Source organism: Eublepharis macularius, chromosome 4, assembly GCF_028583425.1.
Source record: "Eublepharis macularius isolate TG4126 chromosome 4, MPM_Emac_v1.0, whole genome shotgun sequence".
Lineage (NCBI taxonomy): Eukaryota > Metazoa > Chordata > Lepidosauria > Squamata > Eublepharidae > Eublepharis > Eublepharis macularius.
This window is the reverse complement of record NC_072793.1, coordinates 12,288,818-12,312,433: the sequence shown is the minus strand read 5'-3', so window position 1 is coordinate 12,312,433 and position 23,616 is coordinate 12,288,818. Positions and strand designations below refer to the sequence as shown.

At 50.3% G+C, this 23,616-nt stretch overlaps 1 protein-coding gene across 1 annotated transcript in view; it reads right to left on the bottom strand.

The window, feature by feature from the left end:
- Positions 1–573: 573 nt before the first annotated feature.
- Positions 574–23,616, bottom strand: part of NCKAP5L (NCK associated protein 5 like) — a 58,026-nt gene continuing 34,983 nt past the window's right edge. Inside the window, exons 2-13 of the mRNA XM_054977690.1 lie at positions 20,436–20,505; positions 19,358–19,462; positions 18,439–18,507; positions 18,304–18,342; positions 14,369–14,482; positions 11,702–11,815; positions 8,911–11,015; positions 7,932–8,094; positions 7,755–7,827; positions 2,897–3,226; positions 2,457–2,596; positions 574–1,187 (exon numbers count right to left, since the gene is read on the bottom strand). Of these exons, the coding sequence (XP_054833665.1) occupies positions 951–1,187; positions 2,457–2,596; positions 2,897–3,226; positions 7,755–7,827; positions 7,932–8,094; positions 8,911–11,015; positions 11,702–11,815; positions 14,369–14,482; positions 18,304–18,342; positions 18,439–18,507; positions 19,358–19,459 (3,486 nt within the window). The 5' untranslated portion in view covers positions 19,460–19,462; positions 20,436–20,505 and the 3' untranslated portion in view covers positions 574–950. The remainder of the gene's footprint in view (positions 1,188–2,456; positions 2,597–2,896; positions 3,227–7,754; positions 7,828–7,931; positions 8,095–8,910; positions 11,016–11,701; positions 11,816–14,368; positions 14,483–18,303; positions 18,343–18,438; positions 18,508–19,357; positions 19,463–20,435; positions 20,506–23,616) is intronic.

Here is a 23,616-nt window from a genome sequence, read left to right as displayed (position 1 = left end):
CTGTTGGTCGTTCCGGCAGGATGCTAGCTGGTTCCTGTTTCGTTCACACTTTCTCACGGGATAATTTAAACCATGAAGTGGTCATTCATGCAGTTTCAACGGCTCCCGCATCCATTTCACAAGGCATTTCCTGACCCACAGTCAGTTTCATTGACCCACAAATTCTGGGTCTAGTGGATACCACCTTCTAACATTCGTGGTCCTGGAGAAAGGATTTCTTCTTCTTCTGAATTTCCTGTAAGGTGACAAGGTTTACAATCTTTTGGGAGAGTGCTAAGCGTCTACCAGGACTTAAATGAGAGCTTGGACATCTTTTTCGTTGAACAACAGAGACTTTTAACAACGGCTGATAATATTTATATTTATTATGATATTTATGGATGTTGAATTGACTATTGCTATTTATGAATATTTACTCGGTCTATGATGTTAAGTGTATATTTATATACGTGTGAATAGGAATTACTGGAGCTTGGCAGCATATTTGGCATCAGTAGATTAGTTTTATATTGAGCACTTTGCACTTTATTGTGTATATAAATATTTAAAAATTTAAAAATCTAAAATTCATAAGGTTTCCTATTTGTGTACCTGGGAGATTTTGGTGCTTCAGGGAGCTGTACAGGATCTGAAGCTAAGCAGGTCCAATTCAGCTCGGTCGGAGCAAACCCCCGGGGCCAGCTCCTGTCCCACCCACTCCCATCTCCTCTGACCTTCACCTCTTCTCTCGACAAAGTCTCCAGGTGCCCTGGTTGATCCAATCCCCTGCTTGGGGCCAGGCAGGAGTGCTGGGTGTGGAAGACGCATTGTATTCTGGTGCAGGGCCAAGGTTTGGTTTGGGAGACTCGAGCAGGATCCTCTGCAGGGAGAGCGGGGCCTTTTGAAGCACCAAGCAGGAGCAGGCGGCGCCGCCAGCCAGTGCCCCAAACTGGGCCCATTCCCAGCCGTGATCAGCCCTGGCTGCCGCACGAGGACAAGCTGTCATATAGAGAGTCACTGAGGGACTCAGAGTTCTCTAGGCCCGGCTGGCCTTCTGGACCCATCTCTCTGGAATGGGCCTCTGTGCTGCCCTCTTCGCCCACATCGGAAGCGCTGGGAGTGCGGCTGCTGCTGGTGCTGAAGGCCGGCGAAGCCTGAGGCCCATCCGATGAGGCTCGTCTCCTCTCGACCACACTGCCAGCTGAACCCTGCAGAGGCACACAAGCAAGGAGGCATGGCAGCTTAGTGGTGTGGCCCAAAGCCGTTCAGCGAGGCCATGTGCCAGAGACATGGAAAACTCCATCAGAACGGGCTGCTCCTCGGCACCAGTTCTGCTCAGCAACTCTGAAGAAAAAGGCCCCCTCGCGTGCAACCAGTTCCCCTCAAACTGGCTGCAGTCTGGCTTCAGTCAATGTGTTCTACTCATCAGCGTTTTGGGATGGAGTTTGGGGACAGACAAAAACCAGAGGGCCACAGACCATGAATTTATGGTTTAATAGCCGACAAGGCTTTTTACGCCAAACCAATGTCTATATTCAAACAGGACTTGGGCAGGGGGCAGAGCAGAGAAATTACACATATGCAAAGCAGATTTTCAACCACTGAACCACAGTCTCCCTCAGCAAAGAGCCTCCCTCCTTTGCATACATGTTTGTAGCGGAAAAATTACTTGGCCTTTAATAGAAAACTAGGGTGCTCCATGTATCTTCTCACACTGAGCACTGGAGATCTCAAAAGGTAGTCACAGCAAATGATCTCTGAGGGACACAGACCAAAGGTATTTTATCTCGATCCTGAACATCTCCCTCAGTAAGTCTATGAACCTCAATGTGAAACTGGAGCCCACTTCCAGAGCACAGTTTCAAATGCAAGCCTCGCTGTGGACCCACCCATGCACCGTTCGTTCCATTCCTGCAAATGCACAGCTGCATGATGTTACAAGCATAACTTGAGGATCAAACCAGATGAGATTCTGGATGCCCTCGTACGGCACTCAGAGCTGTGTTTATTTTTTAAAATAAGCTGGCATACAGAGCCCCTGATTTGGACTGGCAGCAGAGGAGGAAAGGGGGCTTAAGCTCCCCCCCCCCCCGCCATGCTCTTTTCCCAACCCCAAACTACCCACTCAGTGGCTCCTTTAAAGAAACTCCATGCAGAGAACTCCTCTGAGTATCTCCTCTGGTCCGGCCCGAATGCAGCCTTTTCAAGCAAACTACAGTTTCCATCCCATTCTCAAATGCGATTGCTAACAGAACCCGCAGCTGTTCAGCGAGGCTCACCACCACCTGCCCACAGGAGTTCTGCCACAATTCACTGCTGGTGCTAGCAGAACTTTGCTGCACAAGCCCTCTGGGCACCGAGGCCCAGCAGAGGCCCAGCAGAACACGCCCCCCCTCCCCCCGCTGCAGAAGCAACAACATGGGCAAGGCCCAGGATACAGCCCCGATCTGGACGTGTCCCACCCACCCCCTTCTTACCATGGCAGACCCGTGAAGCCCCTCCACCCTGTGAGAGGAGCAGAGAAATGGGTCCGTGCCAGCAGACGCTTTGGCATTGGGGAAAGTCCAGTTCTTGCTGTGCTGGGTGTGGTGGGGCTTGCTGGGAGCACCACAGAGATCTGTGTGAAGAAAACAGCAGTGGCAGGATTCAGTCTGATGGGCATGGCAGGAAGGTGGGCAGGGCAGGGCGTCTGCAAGAGGCATCACCACCTTCCGCCTCCCTCCTCCCCAGCTACACACACAGCAGCAGAAGTCCAGGAGGCTCATCTGATGACAAATTGGCTTGCTTTTCAGATACACAGCTTCAGAATGAGGCTCCTAACTCATTATTCTGCCCACCCTCCAATAAAAAAAAGATTGCCCAACAGAACAAGATACACATAAATGAACGTTTGAGGAGATCAACTTTTTGTATTTACCCAGCGGGACTCCTTCGGGGCAGCCCCTGTGATCGCGATGCCCAGAGGATGGCTCAGCACTGGTCAAGACCCCGTGGAAAGCTGGCATGCTTTGGTGCTTGCTGGGCCCCAGCAGATCCTCTGCACTGGGAACTTCCCTCTCCAGCGTCCGGGCTTTGCGGGGCACCCTGGTGACCGGAGGCGGGCCCCGAACCGGGAAAGGGCCAGTTGGCTGAGGGTCGAGCCGGGGTCTCAACTTAGGCACACTCTTACTGGGCATCCCGCTACAGTAATCGGGGGGTGGGAAAGTGCCGATGCCGCTGTCCAGGGTCCGCGTCAAGGAGCTACACACTGTGGACACAAGGAGGGGCAATGATGAGGACAGGCATCCAGGAGAGAGACACCCACACAACTAACAAAGCAGACACACGAGACGGCTCCTCCAGATACCTGAGCCCTCAGCACCCTTCGTCCAAGGGAAAGGAAAAGAAATGCAGCCCCCGGACCGTCCCCATCTTCACTTCCTTGAGCTGCAAACCTAACCCTGACCAACAGCCCCCTCCCCACACCCACTTAATGGAGCTTCGAATAAAATCCAGGAGCCCCGACTTCCAATCCCCCTTAACAACAAGTCAAGCTCATTTAATGAAGCCTCCAGTGCGCCCTCTCTCCTCAACAGGCATTGAATATTTAATCCCACACTTCTTCATAAATCTAAAGTCCAGCAGATAGCCAAGTTACACATTGCACATTCCCATAATGCACAACTCAATTAAACAACCATTCCTTAAGGATAAAACTAATCCTCTTCCGAAGCAGCTGGCTCTCAAGGAAAGGGCAGGCCTCCGACGCCACCCTCAGGGGTTCCAGCTCAGCACGGAGCTGTTCGCGTTTCCAGCCTAGGAGCACCCAGTGCTCCGGCGCTGTTCTTTTCAGTGGGCTGATGATGTGCCATCTGCCCAAGCTCGCAATGAATTACGAGGATATTCTTATCAGGGTTCCTCTGAAGCTGAGCCTCACAGTCCAAACACACGAGATGAAACACCTAGATTCAACTCGTGTTCTCTTACCTAAAGGTTTGTCGGGAAGTGTAGGCATCCTTGCAGCTTAAAGTTTAGCATTTACAGAGCAGCAGGGAGAAGTGCAGGTGTCCTTGCAGCTTAAAGTTTAGCATTTACAGAGCAGCAGGGAGAAGTGCAGGTGTCCTTGCAGCTTAAAGTTCAACATTTACAGAGCAGCAGAGAGGGATGTGCGGGGGTCCTTGCAGCTTAAAGTCTCCCAGTGCAGCCAGGCATCGCTCTGCAGGGCCAGGCAGGGTGAGGGGAAGGGAAAATACTGTGATGCACCTTGAGAGTGGGAGGAAAGGCGCCCCACGCCTGCACTTCCCTCCCTGCTGCTCTGTAAATGCTAAACTTTAAGCTGCAAAGACACCTGCACTGTAAATGCTAAACTTTAAGCTGCAAGGACGCCTGCACTGTAAATGCTAAACTTTAAGCTGCAAGGACGCCTACACTTCCCGGCAAACCTTTAGGTAAGAGAACACAAGTTGAATCTAGGTATTTTGTCTCATGTGTTTTGAGTCTCAATGGTTGGGGTAGAAGCAAAGTTAACAACAATGCTGCACAAACGGGAGAAAAATAAAGCAGCGGTTCTTCCCGGGTTTTTAACAAGTACCTTTCAGGCACGCATGATTCTCATTCTGACTGGGACTATGCAAGGAGGGGTGAGATGGCTTAATCCTTCCACCTTTGCATGGTTTCACCTTCCAACCCCGCATCAAAATATACCTCATTAGCCTTGGAAGCGGAGAAGTAGGATAGGCAAAAGACAGGGCCTGATTCCACCCCCCCCCCAGCAATGTGAGCGCAGGAGTAGTTTCCACTGGCAAAACTGGAAGCATCAGGCCCTCTCTGCAGAAACGTCTCCTTACACTGCCCAGCTCTAAAATGGGGGCGGGGGGGCTCAGAGAGCCTCAATTTAAATTTTAATGATCTGCATTTTGTCTAAAATGGGAGGTCCAGTTAAAATGATTTGCCCACAAAGGCTCACAGACCCTCCCAGATTCCAAAATGCCTTGGGGGATTTCAGAATTCCAGACACAGGCTCCATGGAAGTTGCTGTAGGAGCGTGGAACGCAAAGCTCCTTGGAGCTATTGACATCATTGCTCCTTGTCGACCCCTCCGGCCCTTGGGCCAGAAGACAGCACCATGGTTTACCACGGAGCTGGCTGACCTGAAGAGGGCCAGAAGACGTCTAGAAAGACACCGGCAAAATACTCGCATGGAAGCTGATAGAGCTTGCTACAGAACACATTGGAGGATCTATGAAGCGGAAATTAAAGCAGCAAAGAAACGCTATTTCTCGGCAACCGTTGCATCGGCTAGTTCACGACCGTCCCAATTGTTCAGGATATCCAGGTACCTTCTAACCTCTAAATATTAACAATTAGCTGCGAGGCCTTTGCTAAGTTTCTCGCTGATAAATTAGAACGAATATGCTCTAATCTAGATGCTAGCTGCAATGCAAACGAGATACAAGAAATGCTTAATACACCGTCTGGCTTACATTTGGACTGCTTTGAACCAATTACAATGACAGACCTTAACAGGATCCTGGCATCTATGAAAGCCACTACTTGTGTGCTCAATCTTTTCCCATTTTGGCTGTTAAAATCAAGTAAAAATCACATAAGTGAACCACTAAGGTCTATTGTAAATCAATCGCTAGCTCAGGGCACCTTCCCCCAGCCACTAAAACAGGCAGTTATCCATCCACTAATTAAAAAACATTCCTAGACAAAAATGATGTGGCCAATTATCACCCAGTCTCAAATCTGCTCTTTCTGGGCAAAGAGAACAGTAGTAGCCACACTTCCTTGGATAACTCTACTGCTCTGGACCCTTTCCAGTCTGAATTCAAATCAGGGCATGGGACAGAGACCGCACTAGTAGCGTCAGTAGATAATCTCCGTCTGAATATAGACAAAGGTCATGCCCTCTTTATCGATCCTCCTGGATCTATCTGCAACCTTTGACACAGCAGACCATGTCATCCTGTTGAGGCGTTTAGAAACAGAAGTGGGCATCAAAGGAAGTGTCCTGGATTAGTTTAAATTGTTTCTCGGCACAATCATTTAAATCGGGGTTCTGCAGGGCGCAATCTTATCTCCCATGTTATTCAACCTCTACGTAAAGCCTTTAGGAGAACTCATTCGCAGCTATGGAGTTGGATGTCATCAATATTGCAGGTGACACCCAACTCTATATCTCGCTATCCGGGTCCCCACAGGATGCAGTGGAAATCTTAGATCGCTGCCTGACAGCCACGGTGAAATGGCTAAAAAATAACAAACTGAAATTGAACCCAGACAAGACAGAAGTGATGCTTGTTGGGAAGGCAGAGATCTTGAAGGACATTGCACTCCCCACTTTGGATGGGGTTCGTCTGACCTAGGGGTTATACTGGATCCAGCACTACTACTAGAAAAACAAGTCAAGGCGGCCACAAAAAATGCTTCCTACAACCTCACTGTAGCCTGGAAGATGGCTTCTTACCTGGACATGGCTGACCTGGCCACCTGGATCCATGCTATGGTAACTTCAAAACTTGACTACTGACTTAAAGAATGGTCTACTAAGCGTCCCATCTAAGAACTAGGAGGCTCCAACTGGTGCAAAATGCCGCAGCTCGACTGTTATCAGGAGTGAGCAGGAGCATGAACATCACCCCCATTCTGCAGTCACTCCACTGGCTACCTATCAGTTACTGTGCTCAGTTCAAGGTACTGGTTATCACATACAAAGCACTTCATGGCCTTGGTCCAGCATACCTACGGGATCGCCTCCCTCCCTATGTTCCTCCACAGCAACTTGGCTAATCTGAACAGGGTCTCTGCAGGTGTCAGCCTGCACATGGGCGAAATCAACAGCAGCCTGTAGACAGGCTTTCTCGGTGGTGGCTCCTACCCTGTGGAACAGCCTGCCTAAGGAGGTCAGGAGAGCCCCCACTCTCCTGGCTTTCGGCAAACGATGCAAAACCGAATTATTCAAAAAGGCTTTTTACTCAGATAGGAGGGCTGTATTGTTGAGAGGGGATCCAAGATGTTTCACTAATGAGTTAGGGACCATAGATTTCACCACTATGTTGCTTTACATATTAACTGTTACTTTAAATACGTACTCCTATATACTACCTGTGCTTCATGCTGTCTAATGTCAGTCCTAGAATTATGTTCTGTTTCAGCACTTCTTCAATTCTGTATTGGATCCTTGCTAATGCTATGTCTTTGTAAACGTGTATTTATTTACCCTATGCATTGTTTATGGAAATGTCCTTGACACTGTATGGAAGTGTCCTTGATAACGATTGAACTAATCTCACACTATGTAATCCACCTTGAATCGCAATGAGAAAGGCGGACTATAAATGACATAAATAAATAATATAAATACATAAAATGACCGTAGACCCCTAAAAGCATGATGGCGTTTTTTTTGGTATGAACACAGCATTGGTTCCCTAGCAGGGTTGTCAACCTCCAGGTGATGGCGGGAGATATCCCAAAACTACAACAGATCAGGCTATAGAGATCAATTCCCACGGAGAAAAAATGTTTGCCTGGGAGGTGGACTCGATGACATTACACCCCTCCCCAAACCCCCAGGCTCCATTCCCAAAATCTCCAGGAATTTCCCAGCCCTATCCCCTAGTCTTAGCTGGTGATCCCAGTGCCCACTTCGGATAACTGTTAAGTTACACGTGGCCCTGAGCTACTCTAAACCCATCTTTACATCAAGTCAGGCTCTTCTGAGAAAAGTGACCCCCTTCTTACCACGTGTTGCTTCAGAGGCCTTCTTTCCCCCACCCGAATAAACATACCTGCAAAGTGCTGGGAGGTCACCGATTCAGCTAAGCTGTCATCAGAGGGCATCTCTTCTTGCAAAGTTGCATCCTGAACGTGCAAAGGAAAAGACAGGAAATGGATGAAAAACTGGCACATGTGGGATCCAGAGCGCCCCATCTGTGAAGAACACCAGGAATGGTGGACTGGCTCACCTTCGGAGGGGGCTCCGGGCAGGCATGGAGGTGCCCAATGATGCCGTTGCGTGGAGGTCGGACCAGCCGGGGGTCTTTGGTGTCATGCAAGCCCCTCTGCAGGCCGGGCAGCTCATTCTTCGGCTCCAGGTGACCTTCAAATGGTGTGTCTTTCCCATCCACCCTACAGCACAGCCAAGATGAACACCGTGAATCGCGTTCCTCCTCTCCCTGAATCTTGCCCTCAGCTCCAGCAGGTGAGAAATCCTATCCTCTGCTGCTAAGAGGCAGACCCCATCTAGACTTCACGTGGACAAAAGGGCTGAAAAGGCCCGGCTCCCTGCCAGGAATCCTCTCCCCCAAATACCCCACTGCTCTCCTCTGCTGCATGAAGGCCACTGACCCTCCTATGGATCTGCCACGCATGCCAAGATGCCCGTACGCTCCGACCTTCTCTGATTACTGTGGGCAGATCCCATTTTCTGTTCAACCTTTGCCCTGGTTTAGCCTTGTTAAAATCTCGTTCATCTGATCTGCTACAGTTTCTGTTCTTCCTGGTCTATTTCCCTCTTTACAGTCTCTAGAGCTTGACCTCTTGAGCAGGTGGGCAAACCTATCTATCAATAGATGTGTGCTAGAGATGTTTGCAGGAACTCTTAAGGCACCACACATTTGAGATCAAGACCATCTCAAGGTCCATCTAGCCCAGCATCCTGTCTCAGAGAGAGTAACTTACTGGCCCACAACAGGGCACAGAGGCCGAGGCCTTCCCCGATGTTGCCTCCTGGCGGTGGTATCCAAGTCTGCGGCCTCTGAAGGTGAAGGTGCCCTTTAGTCACCGCAACTGGTAGTCACTGATGGACCTCTCCATGGATCTAACTTCTTTCAAAGCCATCCTTGTGGCTACCACTACATCCTCTGGCCGTGAGTTTCACACCGTGCACAATTACCCCACCCGTCTCCTAACCTGCAGCTTGTCTCTTTCAGTTCTATCACCTACCTGTTGAGCAGCTGCTGCATGAAGTTCTCAGCAGTCACCTCCTGGTACATGAGGGTGAGCTGGCTGTGGCCAGCGTCGCACGTGTGCGGGCGGGGCTTGTCCAAGGCCAGCCCATTGATGTAAGCCTTCTCCTCTTCCAGGGCCTTGCGTAGGTCCTCCGCCTTCTCCATAAGCTTGGAAATGTTAAGGCTCTCCGCTTCCAGCCTACGAGAGACCAGCTTGCCCTCCTTGACTTTGGGGGGCTCCGGCCTCCGACTGAGGGCAGGCAGCTTGCTCTTCCGCAGGCCAAACCAGCTGGCTAGGCCGCTCGAGTTCTTCTGCTTTGCCTCAGCAGCTGCCGCCCCCCCTTTGTGCCGCCGCAGAACGTTTTCTTCGATACCCTTCATCACCTTTTCTTCGATGCTGGCTGGAAGTCCAGGCTTGGCCTTGGCAGAGTCCAGGCAAGGGGGGTTCTTGCGCCCCACACTGGTGGCAGGTGGTTTGGCCGGCGGCAGGCAGGCCTTGGGCTCCTGCACAGAAGCCTTGGTAGGAGATTTGGAAGGTAACTTAGTAGGGCTCCCATGAGGGCTCTTCACAGTCTTTGCTGGTGGGGGGGCCTTGGCCGAGTTCCTCGTGGCGGGCATCCCCAACTGACGGTTTTTGGAGCCATGGTGCTCAGGGTCACTCCCACGGGAGCCCACAGAGTGAGAAGAGTAGCACCGAGGCGCTGGTTCCCCACCGTGGCAAGGCTCTTGGTGCTTGAGGCTGCTGCTCCCTGTGCTCAGCCTGGGGTGGGCTTCAGCAAAGCCCTCCAAACGCTCACAGGGGCGGGTTGGGGCCCTCCCCTTCTCGACGTTTGCCTGCTCCTTTCCCTCAGCCACCTTCAGCCTCCCGAGCACAGTGAGTCGTTCCTTGAAGGGCATGTTGGCCACCTCAGGCACCCGCTTGCTGGGGCCGTTCACAACCTTCTTGGAGCCGTCCGTGTTTCGGCGAGCGAGAGGTGGAGAACTCCGCCCCTCCGCCCCTGGCTTCTCCCGTCCACTCGCAAACGGGCTGGGCTCCAGCAAACCCTCGCTGGGGGGCACTGTCCGGAGAGGGGCTGAGCGGCAGGTGGGCGGATGTGCCTCAGACGTATCCAGCTTGCCACCTCGTGGCGAGTGAGAATGAGGGCCCGCAGCACTGCTGAGGGACAGCTCTAAGATGTTCTCATACTCGTGGGGCTTGTGGTAGCCGAACGGATCTGGGGAGGTTGGCGTGACTTTGGGCGGCACAGGGACAAGGTGCCGACCAGCCTTGGGGGAGGGATGCCCCGCAGTGACACCGGGGTCAGTGGGGAAGGGATTCTCGGGGGAAACCTTGCGGCTGGGTGAGGGAGAGTGGTACACCTCGTATGTATTGCTACGACAGGGGATTTTGGAACTGCGAGTAAGCTGGGGACTGAGGCGCAGGGCAGCAGGGCTGGGCGGCGGCGGCATTTTCAGCAACTTGAGCACCTTGGAGGGGGAGGGGATGGGAGGGCCAGGCCACGCCTTGTCCTTGCCCTCTCCTGGGGCTAAGACACCAAGGCAGCTGGGCTCCCTGCAGGCGGAAGGGGACCCGAAGGCTTCCAGGCAGCTGACCGCCTGGATGTGCTTGTAGTTACCAACCTGGACCCCAGAGCCTTCCATCCTGCAGGGTCCATTGGGCTCCCCGTTAAGGAGGGCATTCTCTCCTGCCTCTCGAAGGACATGCTGCAGGTAAGTTTCCACGTCCCCCAAGTCCAACTTGTGTTCAGCTAGAGTGCTCAGCAGCACCTGGCCAGAGTGCCCTTTCTCTGGGGGATCCGATTCGCCAGCCTCATCTGAGGAGGAGGAAGAGCTGCCCTCTCCCTTGGACGGAGGTGGCCCAGGCACACTCGCTCCTTGGGCCAGCAGCAGACACGGCCAGGCTTCAGCAGCCACGTCTTCTGGGGAACCAGGCTGCCCAGGGTCTCTCCACGGTGCAGGAAGAGAAAGCAGGGGGTCCATTTCTTCCAGGGAACGGAGTACCTCCAGGATTTGGGCCTTCTTTCGCAGGAATGGGGACAGAGCCTCCAAGGCTTGGGAATTGGGCCCTGGGGTGCCGACACACTGCTCCACAGAGATTGCCTGAGAGAAAGAGATTGCAAAAGTGTACGATCTAGATTCCAATTCCCGTCTCTAAATTTCCTACATGAATGCTCTCTCTCTCTGTCCCAGAATCCACAGCAGTTAAGCAGGTATTCCCTCAGTACTGGGGTACTTCGTTCTTTTGTCACAATCCCTGCAACGTCCTAAGGACATGCAAGCTGTTGAAGTAGTACGGAGTTACCCTTCACAACCTTGTTTTGATTGCATTACCCACCACCACTCCAGTCCCAGTTCCGACATCACACAAGATCAAATCTTAGCCACATGCCTGCCTCCCGTGTTTAGTGCTAACCAAGACCAGATTCCCACGTTCTTCCCCCTTCTGCTCGCTAGCGGGAGCAACACTTTGCCCATTACACGAGTACTTCTGGGATGTTTCTGCATGCAGCTGAGTCTCTCTCTCTCCTGGATGTCCAGTCCTGCCCAAAAGCAGGCTCCCCACGTGCTCTTTTGGCTCCGGTTCTCTTGGAAACCTGGGCCATGTCCAAATTTCCCACGATTCAGTGGGACTGTGGGGTATTCAAGGCATCCATCTTGTCAAGCACCACAGCAACTGATGGCTTCGACCCTGTGCAACGGGGAAGCTGCTGGGAGCTGTGGAAGGAGCTCTACCCTGGCAGGCAGTCCACAGCAGGGGAGAGGAAAGGAAGGTTCACGAAACTCACCTCGCTCTGCAAAATGCAGCGACCCAAGGGAAGGGAGCCCTGGAGTTTATCGACCATGCCTGGCTGGGAACTGGACTTGGGATCCGATAGCAAAGCAGCAGGATGGGGAGGAAGCTGAAGGACAAAGAGAACCGCCATGAGCACGGAACGGTTACTCGAAATCAAAGCACACAGATGCACATAAGCTCACCTGTACCCACAGTGTAGTGTGGGAGCTGCTTCTTCATGCGGTGGTCCTATACCATTCAGGAAAGTATTGATCAGCCACACTGGCAGGATCAACAACACGGGATCTTCCTACCCAATCAGCACTCTGGGGAGGGTGCTGATCACCTGATCCACGTGGATTAGCATCTCGAACACACACAAAGCACATAAACTGCGTCTGACTATTTGTCCAGTGAGGACACTATTGCCTTCTCTGATGGAAAGCGACTCTCCAGGGTCTTGAGGTCTTTCACATCAATTATTACCTGACTAGCAGCAAAGCCCGTGCTGGGAAAAAAATACGAGCTCTAGAAAGGGGAGGGTAGGCAGGCGGGCATTCCCTCCTCCTCTATCACTGATCAGGCCATGCCCACCCCGTCCTGCCTTCATCCTGCTGGGATCAGTGATGGAGGAGGGAATGCCCGCCTGCCTACCCTCCTCTGCACCTGATTCTGGCTGGGTGAAAAAGGGACAGGCATGGCCTCCTACTCTGCGCCTGATTTCAGCTGGGTGAAGTGGGGAGGGGCATTGCTGCCTGCTCCGCACCAGATTCCAGCAGGTTGAATGGGGGGGTGGGCATTGCCTCCTGCTCCGCGCCAGATCCAGGCTGGGTGAAGGAGGGCGGGCAATGCCTCACGCTTTGCTCCTGAACCCGGCCGGGTGAAGGGGGTGGGCATTGTCACCTTCTCCTCGCCTGATCCCAGCCGGGCAAAGGGGGGTGGGCACTGACACCTGTTCCACACCTGATCCTGGCCGGGTGAAGTTAGAGGCAGGCATTACCTCAGGCTCTGTGCCTGATCCAGGCCAGGTGAAGGAAAACGGGCATTATCTCATGCTCTGCTCCTGATCCTGGCTGGGTGAAGGGCGACAAGCATTTCCTCCTGCTCTGCACCTGATCCAGGCCAGGTGAAGGGGGGGCGGGCATTGCCACCTTCTCCGCTCCTAATACCAGCTGGGTGAAGGTGGGGGGAGAGTATTGCCACCTGCTCTGCACTGATCCCAGCTAGGTGAAGGCAGGAGTGGGCATTGCCAATTACTACGCTCCTGATCCCACCTGGGTGACAGCGGGATGTGGGCATAGCCACCTACTCCTGATTTTGGCCGGATGAAGGGGAGAGCGGGCATTACCACCTGCTTTGCTCCTGATCCCAGCTGGGTGAAGGCAAGAGGGTGGGCATTGCCCCCTGCTCCGTGCCTGATCCCAGCTGGGTAAAGGATGGGCAGGCATTGCCACCTTCTCTGCTCCTGATCCCAGCTGGGTGAATGATTGATACAACCAGGGTGCCTCCACTCAAACACGAACTAACCAACTGCTATAGGAGACAAAAAGGAAATACAATTCCTCTAAGATATTTAGTAATTTTTATCAAAGAATTTTTGATTATATAAAGTGCAGACAGCGCTGAAGTGTATCAAACACATACAAAAGTTATATGAAAATTATTATAATCCAGTATCAATAGCATCCACGTACTATTACATCATTAAGTATCACAGAGTCATGACCATAACAGGTAATTCATAACCATAATAGGTAGGTAGTCCAACTGGTGCAGTAATCACATCACTTCTTTTTCAGGGTGCGGACCATTCTCCAAATGGGAGTAGAGCTGCAAGTCATCTTCCCAACAGCCTACGGGTCTTATGCCAGCCAATTTTCAATTCCCATTTCACCGGACAAGCTTCCCCACGGGCATAATATCACAAAGGGTCTCACCACACTCAATTAGTTAAAGAAATCCAGTCAAAGAAATTCGAAGAAATCCAGTCAAAGAAATTCAATGGAACATTGCTGTCAAATGTTCCGTTGAATTTCTTCAACTGGATTTCTTTAACTAATTGAGTGTGGTGAGACCATTTGTGATATTATGCCCGTGAGGAAGCTTGTCCGGTGAAACGGGAATTGATAATTGGCTGGCGTAAGACCCGTAGGCTGTTGGGAAGATGACTTGCAGCTCTACTGCCATTTGGAGAATGGTCCACACCCTGAAAAAGAAGTGATATGATTATTGCACCAGTTGGACAACCTACCCAGCTGGGTGAAGGCAGGGGATGGTCATTGCCACCTTCTCTGCTCCTGATGCCAGCTGGGTGAAGGCGGGGGATGGGCATTGCCACCTGCTCCGCTCTGGGTCCCAGCTGTGTGATAGTGGGGGGCAGGCATTGCCACCTTCTCCGTGCCTGATCTTGGCCTGGGCTTCTTGCCACGGCGTGCTCTCTGGAGGTTTGGCTGCCTCATCTGGGCTTCCCTCCACAGCAGCGCCCCCTGGAGGCGCACCAGGGTAGAAAGTGAGTCGTCTTGAATACGCTTAGCCTTTTATATAGTAGGGTTCTTTTAACTGGAAATGCTGGGGATTGAATCTGGAACCATCTGTATGTGAGGGAATTGCCCCTCTTAATGCACAATCTCCAGCCCTGTGGACTGTACCAGGGTAAGGAGATGAGTGGCTGGAGACCTACCTGGGACAGTGAGCCAGAGGTCAGTTTCTGGTGGAAGAGATCACTCAATGCCTGATTTTGCCGCTCCAGGTCAAAGACCCGCTTTTTCAGCTTGATGCATTCCTCACGAAGGTCCTGAGGAAACAGTAGGGGGCAGTAGGTTGAGCAGTGCAAGCCAGTGACAGGCAGCTTCACCAGGCGACTGCCTCTCTTTACATTCACCCCTCACTGAGACCACAGCCAGGACTTAGTGCGGGTCTAGTATCTACTATTGACATCCTGCCTGGAAATCACACACACATTTACTGTAAGAAAACCTCAATTCTTCAACTTTACATACATAATACAAGTTAAGCCACTGTTCATGTAATTGGCTTGGAATGATTTTAAGTGTTTGTGCGTCTTTAAATGCTTGGTGTGGTACAGATGAAGAGTGGGGGTGAAAGAGAGGGATGAGGGAGCGATATGATTGGTTGATGACCGAGAGTGTGGACGGAGTGAAGGCAGTTTTAGACTTAGAGTGGAGAGAAAATATTTAGTCAGGGCAAGAGAGGCAAGCTGTGTGCAGCCTGAGCATGTTTAAGCATTTCTGAGAGAAATATTGAGTCTGGTTTTAGCAGGCAAGCTGTGTGCAGCCTGAGCATGTTTAAGCATTTCTGAGAGAAATATTGAGTCTGGTTTTAGCAGGCAAGCTGTGTGCAGCCTGAGCATGTTTCAGCATTTCTGAGAGAAATATTGAGTCTGGTTTTAACAGGCAAGCTGTGTGCAGCCTGAGCATGTTTAAGCATTTCTGAGAGAAATATTGAGTCTGGTTTTAGCAGGCAAGCTGTGTGCAGCCTGAGCATGTTTAAGCATTTCTGAGAGAAATATTGAGTCTGGTTTTAGCAGGCAAGCTGTGTGCAGCCTGAGCATGTTTAAGCATTTCTGAGAGAAATATTGAGTCTGGTTTTAGCAGGCAAGCTGTGTGCAGCCTGAGCATGTTTAAGCATTTCTGAGAGAAATATTGAGTCTGGTTTTAACAGGCAAGCTGTGCGCAGCCTGAGAGCGTCTGTGAATTTCTAAAAGAAATATAACCTGTCTGGAAATCTGAATTCTGTGCATCTGAGAGAAAACCTACTCATTCTATCTAAAGCAGGCAAACTATGTGTGTGCCTGAGAGAAAATCTGTGTGTATTTGACTGAGAAATTGATAACTGAAGCCGGCAAACTGTGTGTGCAGCCTGAGAGAGAAAGTTTATTAAGATCTGAGCGACTGTGCCTATGAAAAGAAACTTTAAGAACAGATAACACCTTTTGAAAACATCAAGCTTAAGAAATAGTATGAAATGGATACGTTTCTTGTAAAAATAAAGGTGTTTTTTTTTAAATCCCAGAGTTATTCCTATATTCCATTTCTTTCCTCAGGGCCACATAGTACCACGAAGGAGTCTGATGCTTGGGCCCGTTATTAAAAGGGGAAATTTAAATTATTTTGGAATATAATTCCTGGTGCAGCAATCTACCCAGAGGGGGCAAGAAGAAAAGGGTTAAAGGCAAAATCTGAAAGACAGAAAGGAGGTTGCAATTTGGCTTTACTTGCATTGTTTGTTAGGCTTCTACTAGACATAACAGGGGGCCTCGTATCTGCTAACCACCAGCAATCCAAAAGTGCAACAGCACAACATGGGACCGAAGCAAGCTGTAAAAATGCCCACCGATATCCAAAACTGTGTAGGCTGAGTTACTGAGCATGAGTTCAAATGTCACCAGCCATAAGCTTACAAGGTGCCTTTAACAAGCAATCGTCTCTTGGCGCAAGCCCTCAACATGCAACATGGAAGTGAAACTAACCTAGCATAATGTACATTATTTTATTTACTTCATTTATGCCTCGCCTTTCTCCACGAGGACCCAAAGCAGTTCACATCACTCTCCTCTCCCGCATTTTATCCTCACAACAACAACGTGAGGTAAGTTAGGTTGAGGGTGTGTGACTGGCCCAAGGTCGCTCCATGACAGAGTGAGGATTCGCACCTGGGCATCCCACATCCTAGCTGACACTCTAACCACCACGCCACACTAGCACATGACACCCTTTGCACAGTGTAGTGCTATCTGAAGACAAAAATATTCCTTCATAAGAAAAATCGCCTGGGGAAATCACAACTTCTTCTCACATTTTCATAGTGACAGACGAGCAGTTACGATATTACACTCGAAGTTCAACAGGTTTTCCCTGCCCAGGTTCGATTCCTGTTTGTAGTGACAAGTTTATTTTTGGCCGCCAATATGGGGCCAGAGTAGGAATGGGGAGACCCACGTTCAAATCCCTCTTCGGCCACGAAGCTCAGAGTGACTCAGCCTGACCTACTTCACAGGGCTGTTGCAAGGATAAACTCTCCCCCACCCCAAATCCTTGGAGGACAGGCATGGTAAGAATAAAAAAGATGAATAGGCTAGCTAGGGGTTGTGCACAGAGGTCCCAGCGTGGGACTGAAAGCCTACAATCCAGAGCCCTCTTCTGGGTCTGGCCGGTGGCTGGAGGCCTCTTGACAGCCTGTTGGGCAAAGCCACAAGCTCCATGAAGGAAGAAAGGGAGAATATGCGTGGAACGTATAAATAAATACTACCCAACTCCCTTTCACTGCTATACCAAGAAATTAATTGCTGTGTGGGAAGCCTACCGCCAGGTAGTGCATATGGAAAAGGAGACCCCATCAAAAAGTAACTGGAAGGTCTTTTCTACCGCAGTGTCAAGAGAGCTGGCATATAATCTGAGCGGCTTCCATACAGGGATTTTTGCCTGAATGGACAGCAGAAATCTCCCACAGGAAAGGGGACGTTTAGACAACACCATGCCCAGTTTGGGCACAACTCGTCTGGCATCCTTTTTTCCTCATTGCAGGTGGAACATCCATTTGGACAATCCCACATAGCTACCCTCAAGGGGGAGGGGGCAGAGCTAAGCTCCACATTACGCCCCCCCTTCAGACTTGTAAAGGCCTTGTTTTCACCAAGCCACACTGTAACAATACAGTGCAGGTGGGAAAGAGAGAGAAAGAGAAAGAGAAAGAAAGTCCTTTAAAGGGAGAGTTGTAGGCTGTGGGGGAGCGGCCTCTGAGCAACGTGCAGTTGTGGCAGGAGGGGACAGAGAGTGGTGGCAGCAGACCTTACATATGGGCAGGGCTTTTTTTCAGCGGGAACATGGTGGAACGGAGGTCCGGAACCTCTTGAAAATGGTCACATGGTTGGTGGCCCCGCCCCCTGATCTCCAGACAGAGGGAGTTTAGATTGCTCTCCGTGCTGCTTGGCGGCGTGGAGGGCAATCTCAACTCCCCTCTGTCTGGAGATCAGGGGGCGGGGCCACCAGCCATGTGACCATTTTCTCCCGAGGGCAACTCACTGAGTTCCACCACCTCTTTCCCCAGAAAAAAAGCCCTGCATATGGGCACTATTCCCACCTCTTCCTGCACTGCTTGCTGGTGTAGCAGGGGTACAGTTTTGCACCTCCAACTGGAAGCAGCAGTAAGGGGGAAACAAGCTGCCTCAAAAGTAAAGCAGGCACACCATTTTCTAGAGGAGTCAATGTGTACCATCCGTTGCTGCAAGTACACACCTACAGGGTGGTTTCTGTGTCATTTAATATGTGATTTTGAATTGCTTTGTTTCAGCTCTGTATTTGGATTGCTGCGTGTTTTCAAATTTCTGCAATCCATACCCTATTGTACTGTATACTGAATGGTCCTAGTCATTGATTGCATTGATTTGCATTGTGCAATCTGCCTTGAGTCTCAATGAGAAAGGTGGACTATAAATAACCTAAATAACTAAGTCATTAAATCAATCAATCAACGCTTCCGGTGCAGAGATGGACACAGAGGAACTTCTGGCCGACAGCCTCTCCCTTTCCCCTGCACGGTCAAAGGACCTCTGGGAGGTAGACACGCACGTATCCATGCGGCCTACCGAGGACTCACCTTTTGGTTTAACAATGCCTGCACCACGTGATTGGCTACCTGTAGAACAATACAAATCAGTGTGAGTCCAACTACTTCAGGATTCGTAGACAGGATTGTACCCCCAGAGGAGAGGTAAGGAGGGAGAGGCAGTACCTCATCCAAGCAGCGTTCATAGGTTTCTCGCTGGTTCTCATTGGCTTGGGCCAAAGCTGAATTCTCCGCCTGCAGACACAAGAAAGAGTGAGAGAGGATGAGAGGAAATGGACTCTAATGCCTTCCTTTGGAAGTGCACGGGGAATACTGTAAGGAAGAGTTCCTTGCCTTGCCCATTTCAGATCCCTTGCCACTTAGCAAAGCATAAGACATCACCAAGACTCTTCCTAGACAGATCAAGGGCAACAGCACCAGTGGGTTAGCAGCCTTAAAAACAAGGCCAGATCTGTCCTCTTGGTTTGCTACTCCCCTGTGGTCAGACCTGGCTCCCAAAAGCCCAAGATACCAGCCAGCCAGCCAGGGAGACGGGCCACACGGCTTGACTCACTGGCTAGTCATCTGAAGCTGCCCACTCTGTAGACCAGATTCCCTGCATGTGGCACACTGCGGTCTGAATTCCATTTGGGGCTGCGGAGCAGGCAATCCTGTCTCACAGCAGGCCAGCCAAGAGACCTGACCCTCCTTCAGAAGAGTGCGCCACGTACATCACTTCAGCTAAATCTTTCCAAGCTCCAGTAGCTAGAAGGAGCCTCTGACACATTGGGAGCATGATGCGTCTGTCCCTCTTGCTGAGCACTGGAGCCAGCCATATCATAGGTGCCATTTTCTTCCCCATAAATCCCCACCGCATTAAAAAAAAAAACCCTTGAGCAAACTCTGAGGGATGCTGGGCAGCAAGTCAACAAGTGCAGTCTCTCCCTGCGGTCCATTCACTGCTTCTCTACGTGCAGAAGAGCTTCTATTGCACTTCTGTGAGACTGTTCAGATGGGACCTCTAGGCACCCTGTGGGTCAAGTTTCTCAGCTGCCATGGAGAGAACGGAACTGGCAGAGCAAGACGGGCAAGACGGACCCCGTACCTCCAGCTCCCGGAGTCTCTGCAGCAGCTCCTGGGTGGTCAACAGCTCACTGCTGCTTCCGTCCGGCTTCATCTCTCCCTGCAGCTTGGTTTCAGACATCATTTCCTTCCGGGGAAAAACGAGAGAGAGATTTCTCCAGGGACAGTCGGCTGAGACGGCACCAGCCATCCTGCTCGCTCCTACAACATGAACCCCAGCAAAGTCCAGGCGAGGAGGGGTGGGGGGGAGAGGGAATTCCAGTGGGAGGGATCCTGACTACATCAAAGCAGCATTCAGTTATAACAACAGGATCCTCTCTGTTTTCTGAAAAGTGACAAACCTTTTGTGGAATTGGATGTCAAGCAGAGGGACGACAGTATTCCGTCCCACCCCCTCCACACCCCAATCACTCCTTCTCCATGCTGAGAAGAACATCTTCTGTTGAGCTTCTGCCAGTCAAGCAGCTGTTAAAACTGCTTCCACGTGGGGCTTCCCCCGCTGCCTAGAGGGCAGGAAGCCCTCGTACTTACAGGGAACGTCCATGAGAGGTCATCCCCATCCTAAGCATGAATCACGGGCCTCCCCCTTTAAACCGAACCCAAAATAAACCCTCTTCGATCTGGTCCAAAGGAAGAACTTATGGGGTGGCTACAGCAGGGGGCCAAACGTGTCCAGGCCAGCCAGAATCTCCCTTCCAAACCCAGAGCCTTCCATCTATGAGGAGGAGAGATCTGTGCAGCCTACTTGTGACTTTAAGAGTGGGAAAAGGGACAGGGGTCCAATCCCAATGGATTGATCCAGGGCTTTTTTTCAGCTGGAACGCGGTGGAATGGAGTTCTGGCACCTCTTGAAAATGGTCACATGGCTGGTGGCCCCACCCCCTGATCTCCAGACAGAGGGGAGTTGAGATTGCCCATCTAAACTCCCCTCTGTCTGGAGATCAGGGGGCGGGGCCACCAGCCATGTGACCATTTTCTCCGAGGGCAACCCACTGAGTTCCACCACCTCTTTTCCCAGAAAAAAAGCCCTGTGTAAGAGAGATACCTAAAGAGAGGGTGGCAACATCTGAACTCTATCTTGGTTTCAGCCTTTCCCTTACCTCTTCTCAAGGCTCCTGGTGCAGACACGACAAATGGCCAGATCTCCAAGCCTTCCTCAGTTGCTACTACCTGAAACAGAAGAAAAACCAAACAGATTTTTAAAAAAATACTACCTTCACTTTCTGCCTAGATACAAGGTTTGACTTAGTGCCAAGATGCCCAACCACAAATTGCAGCCTTAAAGAGGTTCATCAGGCACTAGGGATGGTGTAGATATTTATAACTCAGATTCCTCTCTGATATGATGATCCCCTTCTTCTTCCACTGAGCTATCTCCCCTCTAGTGCTGGTTACAAGCGGCAGCCAGGGTTTTTGAGTCTGTGGCACTGTGGGACCCCCATGCCTCTTCTCTGAGGAGTATGGGTGTACAAATCCCCTGCTGGTGAAATCCCATCTTCTGGAAGCCATCAGCTGAGTCCACCAGCCATTGCCATAACGCCTCAGGTCTACCATAGATGACTTTTAAAAAAGGATTAGTCAAGTCCATGGAAGGGTCTAGCAGCACTTAAGAAAACAGTTAAGAACGGAGACTCCATGTTCATAGATCCAGAGGAGTTAGCCGTGTTAGTCTGTAGTAGCAAAATCAAAAAGAGTCCAGTAGCACCTTTAAGACTAACCAACTTTATTGTAGCATAAGCTTTCGAGAATCACAGTTCTCTTCATCAGATGCATGGAGGGCATGGAGGATCCATGCCCTCCGTGCATCTGACGAAGAGAACCATGATTCTCGAAAGCTTATGCTACAATAAAGTTGGTTAGTCTTAAAGGTGCTACTGGACTCTTTTTGTCCATGTTCAGGAGCAGCATGCCTCTGATTTGCAAGACACAGAAGACAAAGAAGTGACTTTGTCTCCCATCATGCTCTGCTTGTGACCTTTCATCTCATCTAGCATGGCGATGGCTATGTCTTTGCATGCTTACATCACACTCCCAGTCCCTAACGACGTCTCTACTGACATGGGAGAGGGGGATCCAAAAGCCTTTTCAATATTCAGTGACTATCTAAGGAGTAACTGAGGCCATCGGACCGACCTATTTCTCCTCATCGTGACCCTCCAGGCCCTCAACACACGTCTCCGCAGGCACTTCTGAATGTAAGCGACTGATCTCTTGCTCTGAAGGAGGGCAGAGAATTCATCTTGTTAGGGGATGGCATTGGATTTTAAGCAGGTCTCTGTAACATATTTAAGTTCTTAGGCATTAGCTCACATGACATAAAAGAGACCAGGCAATCGGGTACTCGGGATCTTTCTTATTCTGTTCTTTACGTGCTGAAAGCTCATTCTATAGGAAGTCTATGAAGATCGCCACCATGCTAGAAAGGAAGTCAAAACCCACTCAACTTGGAGACAGCTACCTATGGATTGGCAAGACCAGAACAGAATCAGGAGCTTTTGCGGTGGAGAGTCACCCAAATGAAATACGGACATCTGAAGCAGTAACATTCTGATCGAAGGGTTTGCTATCAAAGGAACATGACAAGAAGGCACCATCCAAACCGGGAAAATACTCGTGTCTTCATCTCACTTTTATGCTACCCTTGCTCCAAGGAGTTCAAGACATACGTGACCCCTCACATTTTTATCCTCACAAAACTCCATGAAATAGGCTTGGTTGAAAGACAACCAAGTGGCCCAACCTTTAGCCTTCATGCTCAGTCAAGCTCAGGGGGAACTCCGTTCTTCTGGACTTTGCAAGATGGATTTATACAGCACTGACTGGCCAGCCCTTGCATCAATCAGCTAGCTCCCTCCTCAATAGAGTAAGGTTGTGCACAGCGATCACTGGTCAGTCCTTGTGTCAATCACAAAGCCAACTTCTTCCTATCTCTGCAAAGATCTAAGAATGCTTAAAGACACTGTGAACAGTGACAAACCAATGCTTGATTAGGTAAAGATGCCAGGCACTTAAGGGGGGGGGGGTCCACTTCATGCATTGGAGGGTGCAAACAAAATTAGAAACTGGACCACAGAGCATGCGTCTTCTCTAGAACCAAGACCATGTGAGAGAAAGAGAGCATTGCGTCAATTTGAAAACAATCACCCAAGATTCACCCTAAACAAAAGGTTTCCGCTAACCGTATGAATCTGCTGTTTCTTAAGAGCCTGTCAAATTCTGATTCCCTTCCGCCCACAAAATTGGAACCTACCTTGAAGAACCCAGCCTGCCTGAAGTGCTATAATTTTGTAACTGGAAACATTCCTAGCTTTGCTGCAGCTCTTGAAGGGCTCACACTTCTACCTTCTAGCAGGGCTTTTTTTCTAGGAAAAGAGGTGGTAAAACGCAGTGGGTTGCCCTCGGAGAAAATGGTCACATGGCTGGTGGCCCCACCCCTTGATCTCCAGACAGAGGGGAATTTAGATTGCCCTCCGTGCTGCTGAGCGGCGCGTAGGGCAATCTCAACTCCCCTCTGTCTGGAGATCAGGGGGCGGGGCTACCAGCCATGTGACCATTTTCAAGAGGTACTGGAACTCCGTTCCCCCGCATTCCAGCTGAAAAAAAGCCCTGCGTTCTAGTAACCCAAAGCAGGGCTGCTCCATACAGCAGAGCAGAAGGGTGAAAAAGGAAGCTGATTTCTAGATTCCCCAGCGCACTCTGAACATTTACGTTCTCTCGCACAATTAAACCATGATAACACTATCACGATCCAATGTCTGCCCAGCTTGTAAAGAGCGGTTTCTTTACAATCAACCATCCTCTCTCTACAGCCACAGAACAGCTGAACAAATTTATATTCTCTGGAGTAAACTGGAGGTGACCACATGAGATCACAACATTGTTTTCATATCTTAGTTGAAGAAAAACATATAAAGTATCAATGGGAAAAAAAGGATCACAACAGGTCCTTGACCTACAGTTTGAACCCAGCTTTGTGATTTTACCGAATTCATGTAGGTAGAAATGCAATCAGCATTTCTTATACTGCCTTTTAAAAACATTTTAAAGCGACATATTTATTATCTTCATCCTTTACCTTACCCCTCCTCCCTCTTGCAGCATTCACAAACATTTTAAAACTAATTGTGACTATGACTCTGAAGAAAGGAGTGCGTTGGTCATTAACACTAGCCAATAGGCACCCGCAACAGCCTGTTTCCTCCCTTCCTAACCTGCTGGAAGTTTGTAGACTGTTTACACCCCAGCCCCAGACCAGCTTGCTCCGGGCCATCAAAACCTAAG